Source organism: Camellia sinensis, chromosome 8 (genome assembly GCF_055761805.1).
Source record: "Camellia sinensis isolate YWXY chromosome 8, ASM5576180v1, whole genome shotgun sequence".
Taxonomy (NCBI): Eukaryota; Viridiplantae; Streptophyta; class Magnoliopsida; order Ericales; family Theaceae; genus Camellia; species Camellia sinensis.
In genome coordinates this window covers 144,299,038-144,315,985 of record NC_138968.1, presented here as the reverse complement: position 1 = coordinate 144,315,985, position 16,948 = coordinate 144,299,038, and the positions used below count along the sequence as shown (strand labels likewise).

The window sequence follows — 16,948 nt, the reverse complement described above, 5'->3', positions numbered from 1 at the left end:
CAAACCATTCCTTGATGACTTTGTGGTTGTTTTCATAGATGACATTTTGATTTATTCCAAGAATAGGGAAGAACATGAACGTCATTTGAGAATTGCCTTGCAGACCTTAAGAGAACAGAAACTGTATGCTAAACTGACAAAGTGTGAATTTTGGCTTGATAATGTTATGTTTTGGGGACATGTGATTAATAAGGATGGCATTTCAGTTGACCCACAGAAAATTGAAGCAGTAGTAAATTGGCCTAGACCGACAAATGTTATTGAAGTTCGCAGTTTCTTGGGTTTAGCCGGGTACTACAGAAGGTTTGTGAAAGATTTTTTCAAAATTGCCTTACCGTTGACTCAGTTGACTCAAAAGGGAGTACCATTTGACTGGACTGACCAAATGGAATCAGCTTTTCAAGAACTAAAGACTCGACTTGTGACTGCACCGATTCTCGCCCTACCCTCAGGTACGGATGGATTTACTATTTTTAGTGATGTTTCTTATATGGGTTTGGGATATGTATTAATGCAGAATGGAAAAGTTATCGTGTATGCTTCCCAACAACTGAGACCACATGAAAAAAATTACCCTACTCATGATTTAGAACTTGCCGTAGTGGTTTTTGTATTGAAAATTTGGTGCCACTACCTATATGGGGCTACATGTGAGATGTACACCGATCACAAGAGCTTAAAATATTTCTTTACACAGAAAGAGTTGAACATGAGGCAGCAGAGATGGTTAGAACTAATAAAAGACTATGACTTGCAAATTTTGTACCATCTGGGGAAAGCCAACATCATTGCTGATGCATTGAGTCGGAAATCAATTGGAAATTTAGTTTGTTTACTCACCGGACAGAAAGAATTGCTATGTGACCTTGAAAAATTTGAAGTTGAGATTGTTTGTGTGAACAAGGCGGAACATTGGCTGCTATTTCTACTCAACCGGCACTTATTGAGGAGATTAAAGAGAAACAACACCAAGATGACTATCTAAAAAAGATCATTGATGAACAGGAATACAAACCAAGGCCGGACTTTAAATTTGAGAACAATGTGTTGAAATTCCAAGGAAAGTTGTGTGCACCGAATGATTCTGAACTGAAAAGGTGAATTTTACAGAAAGGCCACAATTCAAAACTTTCCATCCATCCTGGAAATACAAAAATGTACCAAGACTTGAAACTTAACTTCTGGTGACCGAGAATGAAGAAAGAAATTGCCGAGTTTGTATTGAAATGTCTACATTGCCAACAAGTCAAAGTCGAACATCAACGACCCGCAGGCTTACTTCAGCCCTTACCAATACCGGAGTGAAAATGGAAACGTATTACTATGGATTTCATTGTCGGTTTACCTCGCTCCAGTAAAGGTATGGACTCAATTTGGGTTATTGTTGATAGATTAACTAAATCTGCTCACTTCTTACCTATCAAAACAATCTATAATGCGAACAAATTGGCTACAATTTATATTGACGAGATTGTTAGATTGCATGGAGTGCCTGTATCTATTGTTTCTGACAGGGATTCGAAGTTCACATCGAAATTTTGGCAAAGTCTGCAAACTGTATTGGGTACTGAATTGAGATTGAGTAGTGCATACCATCCTCAGACAGATGGCCAGTCAGAAAGGACCATCCAGACTTTGGAGGATCTACTGCATATGTGTGTTCTTGATTTCCAAGGAAATTGGGAAAGCCATTTACCTTTAGCTGAATTCGCCTACAACAACAGCTTTCACTAGAGCATTGGTATGGCGCCTTTTGAGGCTTTATATGGCAGAAAATGTCGATCTCCTATCTGCTGGGCAGAAGTTGGAGATGGGCCTTTGCTTGGGCCCGAGATTGTACAAGAAACCACTGAAAAAGTAAAACTGATTCAGTAAAGATTGAAAACCGCACAAAGCCAACAGAAAAGTTATGCGGATGTCTGAAGGCGAGACAAGGAATATGAAGTGGATGAGTACGTTTTTGTTAAAGTGACACCAATGAAGGGTCAGACTCATTTTGGAGTCAAGGGTAAACTAGCACCGAGGTATGTTGGACCGTATGAAATCATTGAAAAGATTAATCCGGTGGCGTATCAAGTGGCGCTTCCTTCTGAAATGGAGCATATGCATAATGTCTTCCATATTTCAATGTTGATGGATTATCTTTGGGATTCCTTCCATGTTATTGAGCCTACCCGTGTAGTACTAAGTGATGACTACACTTATGAAGAACGACCTATTCAAATTGTGAATCGACGGATCAAGAAGTTGAGAAACAAAGAAATTCCTTTAGTAAAAGTGGACTGGCAAAACCATGGTGGCATCTATGCCACTTGCAAAAGGGAAGATGATATGTCGAAGAGATATCCTGAATTGTTTTCCCTGAATCCGGTATTCATCCAAGATGAAGGTAATCCAAGTTTGGAGGACCAAACTCTTTTTAAGGAGGGAAGACTGTGACAACCCTCACCTCTGATTAGTGCTAATCTATGATTCAGCATGATAAGTAACTAATTAAGCTGAAATTCTGAACTGATTGCATGAGTGTGTTGCATTAATTGTATTTATATCTGTTTATCATTAAATAATCTGTTCACGTTTTAATTTCGAACTACAAATTGAAGGCCTTATCGGCGGCCGAATCAGAAATTGGTTAGTGTTTTATGCTAGTTAGAATTTATTTGATTTTATAGTAGGTTTAATTAAAAGTTGATTTGGAATGGTTAAATTAATTGAACCTAGTTATTTACCTTAATGTCATTGAGTGGGCCACCTTAGGGTCATTGTTTGAGGACATGATCTATACATTTGATGCACCATTATTCAGCAATTTTCTTAGACCAAACCGTATGAGAGAGGGAGAGTAGGAGAACAAGGTTGAATTCAACAAGTTTTGCTTGAACTTAGAAGATTTGAAGGTTAATTGCAAAATTGAGCTAGCACACTTGAGATTCAAGGCCTAAGGTAGGAAAATCATCTTCTTAATTATGAACTTAAGCTATTTCTTATATGGTTCATGGAAATTTGGTGTTTAGAGTCAAGAATTGATTTAAAGAGTTGATTTGAGTAGCTTATTCATGCATGCATGTACGTATTCTTGAATTTTGAGGTTGTTTCATCATGAATTTCCACATGCATGTCCACATCTTGGTTGTAGTCCATGAATTCACTATGTTTTGGAGTTCAATCTTGCATTTGGTTATGTTTCGGAGCATTGGAATTCATTAGAACTCATGCATATTAAGTTCTTGCATTGTTTATGAAAGTTCCTTTGAAATTGTGTTCAATTGTCTCACATTTGAGCTTGATTTTACAAAATTGATCTTTAAGACATGTTATACTATGAGTTTGCAAGTATTTTCCAGAAAATTGGCCCAAAAGGTTGAGTTTTGATGTGTTGAATGCTTGGTTTGAGCTTTGAAAGTAAATCTGGAAATTCCAGATTTGGCTTCCATGCTCGAGCGAAGGATTTCACACTCGAGCGACCATCGTTTTGTTTAGTGCTCCGCTCGAGCGACAGAATGCTGGCTCGAGCGTAGATTGCAAGCTCTCAGGTTTTTGGTGCACGCAGACACACACTCGAGCGACGAGACCTACGCTCGAGCGAAGAGTTGTGTCTCACGCTCGAGCGAGCATCGAGCGGGGATTTTCAACATCCAGTACTTTTGCATTTTTATAGACCGCTTGAGCGAGGAAGTCTACGCTTAAGCGACTCCTCTATTTTGGCAAGTGTCACGACCCAAACCCGGCCTTATGGGTTTAGCACCGTAACCGGCCAGTAATCTAAGATTACCGAAGGCCTGCAGAACAGAAGAACAGTAAAACAGAGTACAGGGCCTGGCGGAAGCCAAAACAGTAAATAAACAATGTCCAATGAGCTGTGACAGTCTGTATGCAAAAAGACTTCTCATACATTTATACATAACAGTACAGAACAGTATACACAACATTTACAATCATTCAGACTAGGGACTCAATCCCTGTATAACAGTACAGTAAACATTCAGTCTATACAGAACAGTAAGACAATACAAAAGGGGGGGAATTGTAAAACACCCCTAAGCCTTAACATGATAGGCTCGGAACCTCGCAGTGAGGCACATAGGCTGGCTTGACAAAACTGGAGTAACCCTGACGCTCCTAGCCGCGGTCTGGTGCCTGTACACCTACATATATATATGAGCAGTGAGCTAAAGCCCAGTGAATAACATAATGCGTAAAGAGGTTAAGAATGAATGTCCTTACAGTATGAAAACAGTTCATTTAAACAGTATTTCAGTCGTTCAGTCAGTACAATCATATGTGGTACACCCATTAGCATAACAGTACAGTAAACAGTTGGTCTTAAAAGACTGAGCAGTAATGATGGCCATCAGTCAGTAAACAGTAGTGGTTCCAACAAGGGAACCGACAGAGAATTCTGTCACAGTAACAGTAAACAGTAGGTGCTAAGGATGCCACAATACAGTTCGGAATATAGGACATACATTCATTCAGTTAACAGTAAATCAGTTCAGAAAATAGTACATTTCAGTTGTTCAGAAGATAATCATTTGTGAACATATCTTTACACAATCGTTACTCACAGAGTTCTGGGCTACAGTATGCTAGAGCGTGTCTCCCCAGTCGCCAACCCTACACAGTTAACAGATTGAACACACTAAGCTACACAGTTGGGAAAGATAACAACTTAATCCCTAATTTGCCTCGGTGTGTTCTACATCTAAGCCCTCAATGAGATGCCTTAAACTAGGCCTAAGAATGCCTAGGATGGGATGAGGATGCAAAGATGTGATCAGAAAACAGTTTCAGAAGTTTCAGAAAGACAGAGTCCCGCTCGAGCTCAGGTTTCCCCGCTCGAGCGGACATGAAACAAAGGTACACGCTCGAGCGTCAACTTTCCCGCTCGAGCATACTGTAAAAGTACTAGATGGGTGAAATCTCCGCTCGACGGACGCTCGACGCCCGCTCGATCGTGAGACACATGCCTCTGCTCAAGCGCCTAATCCTCCGCTTGAGCGGACTGTAAAACAGTGCAGAGAAAATACTGGATGCTTGGATTCCACGCTCGAGCGAAAGTGCAAAATCTGGGAATTCCAGATTGCACCTCCAAGCCAAAACCAGGTTTAAATGCATCAAAACCAATCCTCTTGGGCTGAATTTCCAGAAAACACTTGTAAACATATAGAATGACATGGTTCAAAGCTCAATTTGAGAAATCAAAGCCCAAGGGTGTTTAATTCAAACTCAATTTCAAACCATTTTTCAAGAACAGGATGAACATGCAAACATGCATGATTTCAAATCATTTTGAAGCTCCAATTTGATGCTCTAAGGAGCCAATTGATCCAAAAACAAGTTAAAAACATGGACCATTACAAAATTATGGACATGCATGCACCATTTTACCATGAAATCAACTCACAACTCAACAATACTAACATGCATGCATGAATTATGCTCTATTACAACATGCTAGAACTAATCCATGGCTCAATTCTAAATTTTGACATGAATCATGCAAGAACAAGATAACAAGAAGGTAATTACTCTACCTTAGGTCTCCAATGCAAGACTAGGGGCTCAGTTAAGCAATCTACACTTCAATTACCAAGCAATTCCACCAATGAACTCAAGCTCAACTCAATTCTCTCTCATCCTCTATTTCCCTCTCTCTAGTCGGTGATGTGCTCAAAAGAAATGGCTGAGCAAAAGTTCATATTAAGTATAAGGCTCAAACGTGTGAGATAGTGGTCCATTAGGGGTAGTTTGGTAATTAAGTCCAAAACTCTTTAATTATCTCATTTTAATCTAATTTAATCATACCTAATTAGTTTTCAGATAAATATACCATAAAATCACATTAATTATGAGGATCATGAAACATTAATCAATTCCCAGTTCGGCCGCCGATAAGGCCTTCAATTAGCAGTTTAAACGTAAAACGTGAACAGATCAAATAAATAATCAACAGATGGATTACAAATTAACCTACATACTCAGTCAATTCGATTCCAGTTTTTCAGTCAGTCAGTTCAGTACTTTAATCAGTTCAGTTATCAGTCATAATCAGTCCAGTTATCAGTCATAATCAGTCTAGTTATTAGTCATAATCAGTTCAGTTTAACGGTAATCAGTGTTTATCGGTAAGCAGTGGTGAGGGTTATTACAGCAAGCTCGCTCGAGCGAAGAAAGCAACGCTCGAGCGAGACCCCTGTTTCAGCAAAAATTTGAAAAGTGTTTTAAAGTGCATTTTTGCATCCTCATTCCATCCTAGGCATTCCTAGGCCAAGTTTAAGGCATCTTAATGAGGATAATGTTATAGAACCACACCATGTATACTTAGGGGCTAAGTTATTAATCCCGAGTGTGTGTTCGTTCTGTAATTGTAGGGTTGGCATCTGAGGACGCTCGTTAGCTTGTCTATAGCCCAGTGCTCTGTGAGTAACAATGTTGTAAAGATATGTTTAATTATGATTATTTTCTGAATGATCAACTGTTCTACTTACTGAAACGTTATTGTTTAATGAATGAATGTTTGTCCAATTTGTAAACTATATCCGTGGCATCCATAGCAATTTACTATTATTGTACTGTTACTGCTACTGTCATAGAGATCTCTGTCGGTTCCCATGTTTGGAACCACTACTGTTACTTTTATGGTGGTCATCAACTGACTGTTCGGTCTGTTAAGACCTACTGTACTGTTTTGCTATAGGATGCACCACATATGACTGCTATGGTTTCTAAGTGACTGATATGACTGCTTAATTACTGAAAGGACATTGATTCTTAACCCCTTTACATAGCTGTTATTCACTAGGCTTTAGCTCACTATTTATATATATATATATATATATGTAGGTGTCCAGGCACCGGACAGGAGCTAGGAGCGTCGGGTTAGCTCTTGTTTTGTCAAGTCAACCTATGTGCCTCGCCTCGAGGTTCCAAGTCCGTCCAAGCCACGGCTGTTTTGGGGTGTTCAGATTTACCATTTTGTTTCTGTTTTGTAATAGTTGAACAAGACTTGACTGTACAGTTATAGTTAGGGATTTGATCCCTGACATGGATGTTTGTGTATATGTTGCCTAAATATATATGCTTTGGTCGTCAATGTGGCATGTTTATAAAAAGTCTTTTTGCATTCAGACTGTCACAGCTTATTGGACATCTTTTATTTACTGTTTTGGCTTCCGCCAGCCCCTTTACTCTGTATTACTGTTATTACTGTTAAGCAGGCCTTCGGTAATCACGGATTACTAGCCGATTACGGTGCTAAACCCATAGGGGCGGGTTTGGGTCGTGACACATGTGAAGGGTTAGGGCGTTATAATATCTGTCATCTATTACCCAGATCTAGAGGTTCCTTTATGGAACTGGTTATTCATAACCACCATCTGTTTTGTATCTATTCTATATCTGTTCTGTGAGAGCTAATGGATGTACCACGTATAATTAAGCATGAACTCTGATTTCTTTATATGATTTGAATATGAATATGTATATGAATCTATTTCTGATTTGAAAAACTCTGTTTCTGATAAGAATTTGTTTTTTGATATAAACTCTGATTTTTGACTCTATGACGGATATCATTCATTAAAACCCTTTACTCTGTTATTATTTATTGGGTTCTAGCTCATTGTATTATTTATGCATGTACGTGATCAAGCACGTGACTAGGCTTAGAGGCTTCTACTTGGACTCTGTTTTTGTTAGCCAACCTATGTGCCTCCCTGGAGGTTCCAAATATATCAAGTGGTTATGGCTATGCAATTAAAGTTTAAGTTTTGTTTTCTTGTTTGGTTAAACCAGTCTTTGTTTATTTTGTAAATAGGGCTAAGTCTATTTTTTGTCTAATTTGTATATATATATATGATGACGTAAGGATGATGCGTAAATATGTATATAAAAAATTTATAATTTTTCTGTCTCATATAAGTCTGCACAGCTCAGTGGACGTTGTATATTTGTTATTTGCTTCTGCTAGCCCCTAATATTATGTTAATCTGTCTTAGAGGCCTTCAGTAATCCCAGGATTACCGGCCTGTTATGATGCTAAACCTATAGGGGCAGGTTTGGGTTGTGACAATGTTAGTCTCCTTTTTAGGGAAGTAGGTTGAGTGAAATGAATACATCAATAGGTGCGGGTCTACTTTATATTTTTTAGGGAAGTGGTGATAATTGCTCCCTTTCTGAGTTGGAGTGTTCATATGTGGGTTGAGTGATGGTAGCAGTAAACTAGTGAGATTTTGATGCAGTTACTGTTGATGTTTGTTTTTATTGAGTGTGTTGATTGCTTGTCTTTCTAGGATCAATTAAGTGAGGCATTGGAGTAAGCTGTCCATCTCCTATTATAGAACAATTTCCAGTAGTTATGCTGCTCAGTTATACATTGGTTGAGCTACCTACTACTGCAACCTGTGTATATGCTGCTGCTGTGTTTAGGCTAAGTAGGTCTGGTTTGCTTCTCTGTTGAGTCAAGTGAGTACATGCTCTAGTTGTGTATATGCTGCTGCAATTTGTGTATATGTTGTTCGATGCCTCTGCTGTGTTGGTATCCTGGGCTAGAGGTCACTGTGGTCGTTGCTTGGAGTTTTTTTTTTAGAGGTGTTTAGTTGATACTGTTATTTTGGTTTAGATCTTGTAGTCTTGAGTTTATTGGCAGTTTATGTCCCTTGTTTAGGCTCATTATTTTGTTATGTAGTGCTTGAACAGGTTGGGCTGCCATAAGGCTTACCAATGCCACCAAAACGATTGGCACAGTTATCTCTTCAACCTTCACATGAGGCAATTTTTGTTCTGAATAGGGATTTACATGACAATATGGAGACCTAACACTTATAGCCACTTGATGTCGATATAGAGGCACACAGGGAGGCTGTCCCCCAATCTAGTGCGAGTAAGATGCTGATTTTTACTATTAAAATGAAATTCTTCGTTTTAATATAATGTGTACCTGTCACATTTACATATAGTGAGATTTGTTATTACACTTATGTTGTCACGACTTAACCCCGCCCTTGTAGGTTTAGTGTCATAATCGGCCAGTAATCCAGGGATTACCAAAGGCCTCTAATCTGAATATCATATGATAAGGGGCTGCGAAAGCAAATATAGAAATATTCATAGTTCATAGAGTTGTGCAAATATATATGGAACAAAAGCCTCAAACTTCGATACGTAAGAGTGACATTATATATATACATTAGTCAAACGTCACCAAAGCCACATATACAGAATTTCTAAAAACATATTCAGACAAAATATAAACATCAAAAGGTACAAAAGCCCCAAAGGCTTATTTCTCAAAAACTTGATCGGATCTCAAAAGCGAACCTCCACGGGAGGCACAGTGGCTAGTTGATCCAAACTCTCCAAGCAACAGCTTAGGCCTGGTCACACGCCTGCTCATCTAAATACATAATATAAATAGTGGGTGGAAGCCCAGTGAATAATAACAGAGTTAAGATTTTACTGAATGATGTTTATACACAAGCAAAGTCTTGTACATGATCAGATGTCAAGAAGAAGCAGTTTCATATGCGTAGTCGTATTTGTATTCAAAGTTCGTATATTTCACATCATAGTACGTGGCACATCCATTTGCGATAACAAATCCGATGACCCATGAAGGGACGGCTGTGAAGGTATTCCGATGACGCATAAAGGGACAGCCATAAGGCATTTCGATAACTTATGTGCACAGAGACATTTCCAATGACCCATAAAGGAATAGCCATAAAAGCATTCCGATGACCCATAAAGAGACGGCCATAAAGGTATTCCGATGACCTATAAAGAGACACATATAATATGATGCTAAAGATGCCACAAATACATTTCAAAAACGTGGACAATCATTCATTCATTGTACAGAATATAATATTGCATAAAACAGATCTTAATTCGTATTATTCAGAAAATAATTAAAGTTAAACATAACTTTACTAAGTTATTACTCATAGATTATTGCACAGGTAACTTTGATAGTAGCCAATGCATCAACAATTCAAGGCGCGCGACCTATACAAACGTAACAGAGTGGTTGCTCGAGCGCAGGATATGTCACTCGAGCGGAGGGTGCAAATTCTGAAATTTTCATATTGCACTCTCAAGTCTAAAACTCAAATTCAGTGCCTTCAAACTCAATCTTTGGGCCCCAAAACTTGAGAAAACAAGTCTAAACTTGGAAAAACATGTTGAATTCAAAACCATTTCGTAAAATCAAGGCCCAATAGCATACCAATTGTTCAAAAGTTAACTTGAAACTTATGAATATGACATGCATGAATTACTATGACCTTAGACTTTCCAAAACATGATCAATTAAGGTCAAATGGTAAGAAATGTGATGAATTCTCAAAACCAAGTCAAGATAGACACTTGTATGTGAAAATTCTTTAGAATCAAACTTAAAATGTTATGCTATATGCAAGCATGTATGATACACTCCTATAGTCAACCATCTAAGTTCAATTCTTGCATTACACAACTCAATTCTTTGAATTCATGTGCTAAGTGACTTAATCTCAAAGCTAGAAGGTTGAATTCTTACCTTTAATGGTCAATTATACTCTCAATGGTCAATTGTTTGAAGCCCCAAGCCAAACTCCCCAAATTCTCTAGCAATTCTCCTAAGATGAGCTCAATCTTCTTTTCTCTCACTCTCTCGCTATGTTTTTCTCTTTAAGGTAGGGTGATAGGAGAGTGTAAAGTGAACTAATGAGCTCACATAGGCCTTATATTGGCTTAGTTAGTGCTTAATTAAATTATTGATTAAACTAATCAATTGGACATTATTCTAATTAATCCATTTCGAGTCGAATTTCGATTGAACCTACCATAAAATTATAAAAATTCTAACTAACACAAAAATCAAGTCAGTTTCATATTCTGATGCTGATAAAGCCTTCAATTCACAGAATGAAACAGAAATACAAATAGATATTTCTACGATAAATATGTATAAACACAAATGATGCTGTTTGTATGCAATTAATTCAAAATTTGATCTTAATCACTCGTTAGGCATACTTAGGCCTCGTTTGGGAACCACCCTTTTAGCCAAAAAGCCAAAAAGTTATTAAATTAGCCAAAAAGCTAACAACTCATATCAAAAAGTCAAAGATTCTGTTTTCTCTCTACTTTTTGCACATCTTTTCGTAAAAAGTCAAAAAGTCATCCCAAACATACTAGTTTTTTTTAGCTCATATTTTAGCCAAATAGCAAAAAAGTTACTAAATTAGCCTGTTCCCAAACGAGGCCTTAACCATAGCTTAGCAGGTAATCATGGATCGAGGTTGTTACATATATAATAATTACTGAGTAATATATCATGTATCCATAATTATGTCATATCATCATTGTAAATTTTCTTCCTTATTCAGCACAACAAGTTAATATATATATATATATATATATAAGTGGGTGGTGGATTCTCATCATTCATTGTGTTCATGCCAACAGTTACAAAATTATAATGGATGATTCATGTTTTTCTACTTCAAAATCTTCATTGATAATGTGCCACAGTGTAATTTTGTTTTCACTTTCCTGTCCCATTAGCAGCCCAATGCTATTATAACTTTAATATGGGATCTATCATGATTTTTCTCGACTTTTTATGCTATTATAATTTTATGTCTATAATTGTTAACTGGGTATTTTAGTTGCAAGGAAGCATATTGCTTCACAATAATGTATTTCGGTTGTTTGCTTTTCCTATTTTTCTTTTCATGAAATGTTGAATGCTCTTTCATCTTAGTAGATTTTACTAAGATATTAAAGTTACTTACATGATATGTGTTAATTGACTGTTGGTGCAGAGCATTACTTCAAAGGCATATAATAATGTTTCTAAGCTATTAAATTTTTTTTTTAATTTTAATCAATTTTTTCAAACTATTAAAGGTGTTAGTCAATTATTTAATTATTTATCTTTAATATGTGCAGCTTCTTTATTCCTTTATAGTACTTCTTTCTCTATTTCACTGTGAGTTCATATGTTTTTAGAAAAAAAATCATATGTAATTTAACATTTTGAATCTTTTTATATAGGAAGTTAAAAACTAAATTTTGGAATTTAAAATATAACTATACAAGCCCATATCCTTTTAAATGTAGCTATATTTATAATTAATTTTGATCTATCTATTACCTATCCTTATTTATATTATTATATAAATAAAAATGTTGTACGATAATTGAAATTCAAAGTCCTAATTTTATATTTTTCAAAATTTAAAATTGTTAAAATGCATATGTTGCAATGTCATTAATTTCTTCCTATTATAAATTTTGTTTTAAATCTTATACGATTTGTTCAATGACTAATATTCAATTTTTGTAAAAAAATTCTAATATATTCTTTCCAAAATTTAATATAGCAAGTCTACAATATCATATTTTAAAACTCAAAATTATTAATTTTTTTTATTTTTTATTTTTTAAAAATAAGCATGTTGAAGTATGAATAGATATCCAAATGAAATTATACTTATTAATAATTATGGCATTAGTTTTAATTATAAACACATCTTTTTAAAGTCTTTATTCATTTTTAACCTTTTTTTTGATATTTTAATTTACATGTTACGATAATTATTTATTACTCATTAAGTTTTTAAAATTTCTTTAATTATTTTCTTTTCAAAAATCAATATAACAATTTTTAAAAATTCATTTATTTTTATTCTAAAATAGTGAAGTATTTGAACTATGTCAGTACAACAACTTTAATCTATCTATACTATATATTATAGTAAAGAAATATTTGAAATAAAACTCTTAAACTTATATATAAAATTTTATTTACGAGAGACCAAATACAAAAAATTAAATATAATTATCATATTTTTAATAAATAATATCAAAATGACCCGTAACTCGAAAGTTTTGGCTCGAAAGGGCTCGAAAATACGAATTTCTCTCTCCTCTCTATCTTTTCTTTTCCTTTCCCTTTGCACTCCTCTCCTCTCCGCTTCAGCACTCTCACCTCTCGATCTCTCTCGTCCCTCTCATCTCTCGCGAAAGGAGGAATCACTCTCACCTCTCTCTCACCTTTGCAGATGAAGGGCAAAAAAAAAATTATTGGTTGATGATGATGTGTTGATAATGATGATGATGAAGATGCTGTTGTTTAATGATGATGATGTGTTGATGAAGATGGTGTTGTTGATTTTTTTTTTTTTCTCTACTAGATCTGAATCTGGATCTGAAGATGAAGATGAAGATGAAGCTGAAGGGGAAAAGTTGATTTTTTTTTTCCCTATTGGATCTGAAGATGAAGATGAAGATGAAGGGGGAAAAAAAAATTATTGACTGATGGTGATGTGTTGATAGAGATGTTGTTGTTGATAATGATCTCCAACTTCTTCTTCTTCTTCTTCCTTCTTCCTTCTCCTTCTTCTTCTTTGGAAAAGTGAGAAAAAAAAATTCAAAACGACGTCGTTTTGGGTTTTGAGCCAATTCGAGCCAATAATTTTCGAGCTACCAATCGGAACCGTAAATAATATATTATTTTATGCCATGCATAGCACGGGTGATAAGCTAGTTTGATGGTAAAAAAGGAATGATTTTAGGAATAAAAAATACGTTCTTTGTTTAAAAAAGAAAATGTTAGTGTGTGAATTATTAATTATTTTTTTAAATTGAAAAATCAAGAAATTTGGATTGAGCCCTTAGAGCTTTCTTAGCTCTTCTCACTAAAATTCTCTTTCCTTATATAATATATAGATTTCATTTTTAATATAATTAAAACGATCAAAACTAATGTCAATGGTAGATAGATATTGAAATAAATAAAAATATATATATATTTTAGTAGGAAAGAGATTATAACATTAGTATTTTTTATTCATACAACTAATAAACTACTAACAAAAATAATCTTAAGTGTTATGTATATTAAATTTTTTTTTTAAATTAATATAATTATGTTAAAAACATAAAACTAATTATATTTTCTTCAAACATAGGACATGTGTTCTATATTTTTTTGGGGTTAACTTTTCAAGTCCAAGGTGCATGTGAGGTGCTCTTGGATCCAAATACCTCTTGTCTGCATCAATACAAGAGAACAAATGCCACTAAAGCAACTTGGGCATCTCTCACACACACTATGTGGTATTTGGGAAGATGATAAAAGTTGACTTTTTAATTTTTTTTTAGTTTATTTTATTTTTTTATGGGTAAAAAATTGCTAGAGTTGATGTGATAAAAATGAGTAAAAAAATAAAAATTGGTTTTTTTTTTTTTTCCTTCCCAAAAGACTCCTATGGCAGACACACAAAAAGTAAATATACAGTAAATATTATTGCATTATTTACTAACAAAAACAATCAAACAATGCAGGCATAGCCAAAAAAAAAAAAAAAAAAAAACAGAAAACGAGAAGAGAATCAAAACAAAGAAGTACAAACAGCTTTAATGTGGCAAGGTATCAATGCTATACCTCAAACACCAACTCATACCATCATTTTCCACCCAAAAAAAAAAAAATCAGCTTTCCTCATCAAAATAATCCCATGCAAAACAACACAATCGAAGCAACCAAACCCACCCCCATTTGTAACCGTCCTGAGCCGCTCGCCGGAGAAGGCGGAGAGGCCGCTGATTTTGTTGAGTTTGAGCTGCTGGAAGTGACGTTGGTAGTCGGAGCCGGTGCCGGAGCCTTAGCTTCATAGAATTCCTTAGGCAACAAAACTTTATCCAACGAATAAACCGCCAATGGAAAATTAGAACGCAAAGCAGTGTTGACTATAGTCTCGACAATGCCAGTGGAGACATTGACCTGGCTGCCCGCACCGGAGAAGTCAAGCCCGAAAACACCACCATCTTGGCCGGATGCTAGGGTTCGAGCCGGGTTACTGACGGTTAAAAGGTCGGCTAAGCTGTAGTACTTAGACAACACGTGGTATAGGACTAGCTGGACTTGTTGTTGGGTGGAGAGGTTGTTGAGTGTACCGGAGGGGAGGTTAGAGAAGGCGTTGTCGGTGGGGGCGAAGACGGTCATGCCGTCGTTGGAGTTGTTGACTTGGTTGTTGATTTGGTTGACGACTTGGGTTGATGTTAGGAAGCGAATTAAGATGTTGTATTGGCCACCTTTGACGAGGATATCGGTGATGTTGATTGGGCCGGAGGGGGAGGGGGATGGAGCTGAGGGGGATTGGGCTTGGATGTGGGGGGTGAGGAGGAGGAAGAGAAGGGAGGTGAGAGAGAGGATGATGGAGAAGAGAGGTGTGGAGGCCATGGTGGTGAGTTGCGGTGGTGTGGTGTGGTGTGGTGTGGTGTGGGGTTGGAGTGTTGTGAGGGGGTTTTATGAGTTTTGGATGTAGTAGGGTTAGGAGGATGCGACTTGTTGGAATGAGCTGGCTACAGATTTGAATCAAGACAAATTGGATATTTCCTAGAAAGGATAGAGATTACAAGAAATTAAAACGAGCCATTGATTATAGGTAAGTCTACCCAAAATCATACAATTTAAAATTATTAATTATTTAGTTGTAATGATTAATATATTAATCTCATGGGTTCAAATTATGAAAATTTCTTTTTTAACAATAAAATTGTGTATATTTAATCTTTCTTAAACACTACAATAAATGAAGTATCGTTTATTATAACAATCTGTTTAATAATCAATAAAATATATTATGTTGCTAGTGTACATATAAATAATAATAATAATAAATATATAATATGTTACTATTATGCATTTATACACCTTTAATATATGTCCTTAATTTCTCATATGTTAAGTTGACCAAATTCCATTTAAACTAGGCTAGGCTTCCGTGTGAGATCGTGCAGCATAATTAATTACTGTATGATATTATAACCCAAAACCGCAATTTGAATCGGCTGGCTTTTGTAGGCGGGATTCATAGCTACACCGTCCAAGCCTGACATAGTACACTATTTTTTAAGAATAATATTATATGTATTAATTAATGTGTATATTAATATATTAATAGATAATATGATATTATTTGTATGATTTTAGATATTTATAACTTATATAATAAGGGATCTTTTGGAAAGAAAATAAAAAGTTAGTTTTTAACTTTTTACTCCTTTTGGGTCGCATCACTTTTCATATTTTTTACCTACAAAAAGATAAAATAGACTAAACAAGTTAAAAAACTTTACCAACTTTTCAAAACACTCTTAAATGTGATCAATAATAATATCATAATATTAGTTGATACATTAGTATGTACACTAATTAATATATGTAGTACCATCGATTTTTTAATGTAGTCATACCACTCGGATAAAAATTTCAGATTATGATTTTAGATAATTTATCATTCTCTTAATTAATTAAAATGACTAAATTAGTGTGGTTTTAATGATTATCTATTTGTAGGTTGAATTGGCAAATCATTAAGTTGTTGTTGTTGTTTTTTTTTTTTATCAGCAAATGTTAGTTGTTAGTTGTTAGATTAATACCTATGAGAAAAAATCTCCCTACCCTTGGCAAAGCACCTAAGTGCTTGCACTCCCTTAATTTAATCATTCTAAGGGAAATTAAACCCATGACTTCTTTGGAACTCAGCCCTAAGGAAGATATAGTGGCCAACTAAGTTAGGGCTAGTTGGTTATTAAGTTGTGTAATTCCATATTGAATTATTAAATACTAATGCAAACTGGTTTTTGAGAAAACATGGGCCTCAACTCACAATGTTAACAATGGTTCTTAGTACAACTCCTCGCCAGTAAAATTAGTGTTCAAAACCTAATTCAACTCGAGTTCAATGTATGTATATGTTAATTAATTGTCATTTGATAAAACATAAATATATGTATATATATATATATATGTTACAATATAGAAAACAAATATACATGTTTAAATTATAAATTAAAATTTTGTCACTTTAAAATGTTTAAATTATCTAACAAATCAACCAAATTTACAGTAATTAGCTGAAAAGTAATGTTAATTGGAATAAACTAAAACAAT

At 35.3% G+C, this 16,948-nt stretch overlaps 1 protein-coding gene across 1 annotated transcript; it reads right to left on the bottom strand.

Moving 5' to 3' along the window:
* Positions 1 to 14,276: 14,276 nt before the first annotated feature.
* On the bottom strand, positions 14,277 to 15,428 carry FLA13 (FASCICLIN-like arabinogalactan protein 13 precursor). Its single transcript, XM_028263940.2, has one exon. It carries the CDS (start codon positions 15,230 to 15,232, stop codon positions 14,495 to 14,497), a length of 738 nt encoding a protein of 245 aa, XP_028119741.2. The 5' UTR covers positions 15,233 to 15,428; the 3' UTR covers positions 14,277 to 14,494.
* Between the last annotated feature and the right edge of the window lie 1,520 nt (positions 15,429 to 16,948).

What these genes read in the sequence shown, in the direction of transcription:
- FLA13 (XM_028263940.2), bottom strand. Translation starts at nt 15,232, where the DNA reads ATGGCCTCCACACCTCTCTTCTCCATCATCCTCTCTCTCACCTCCCTT.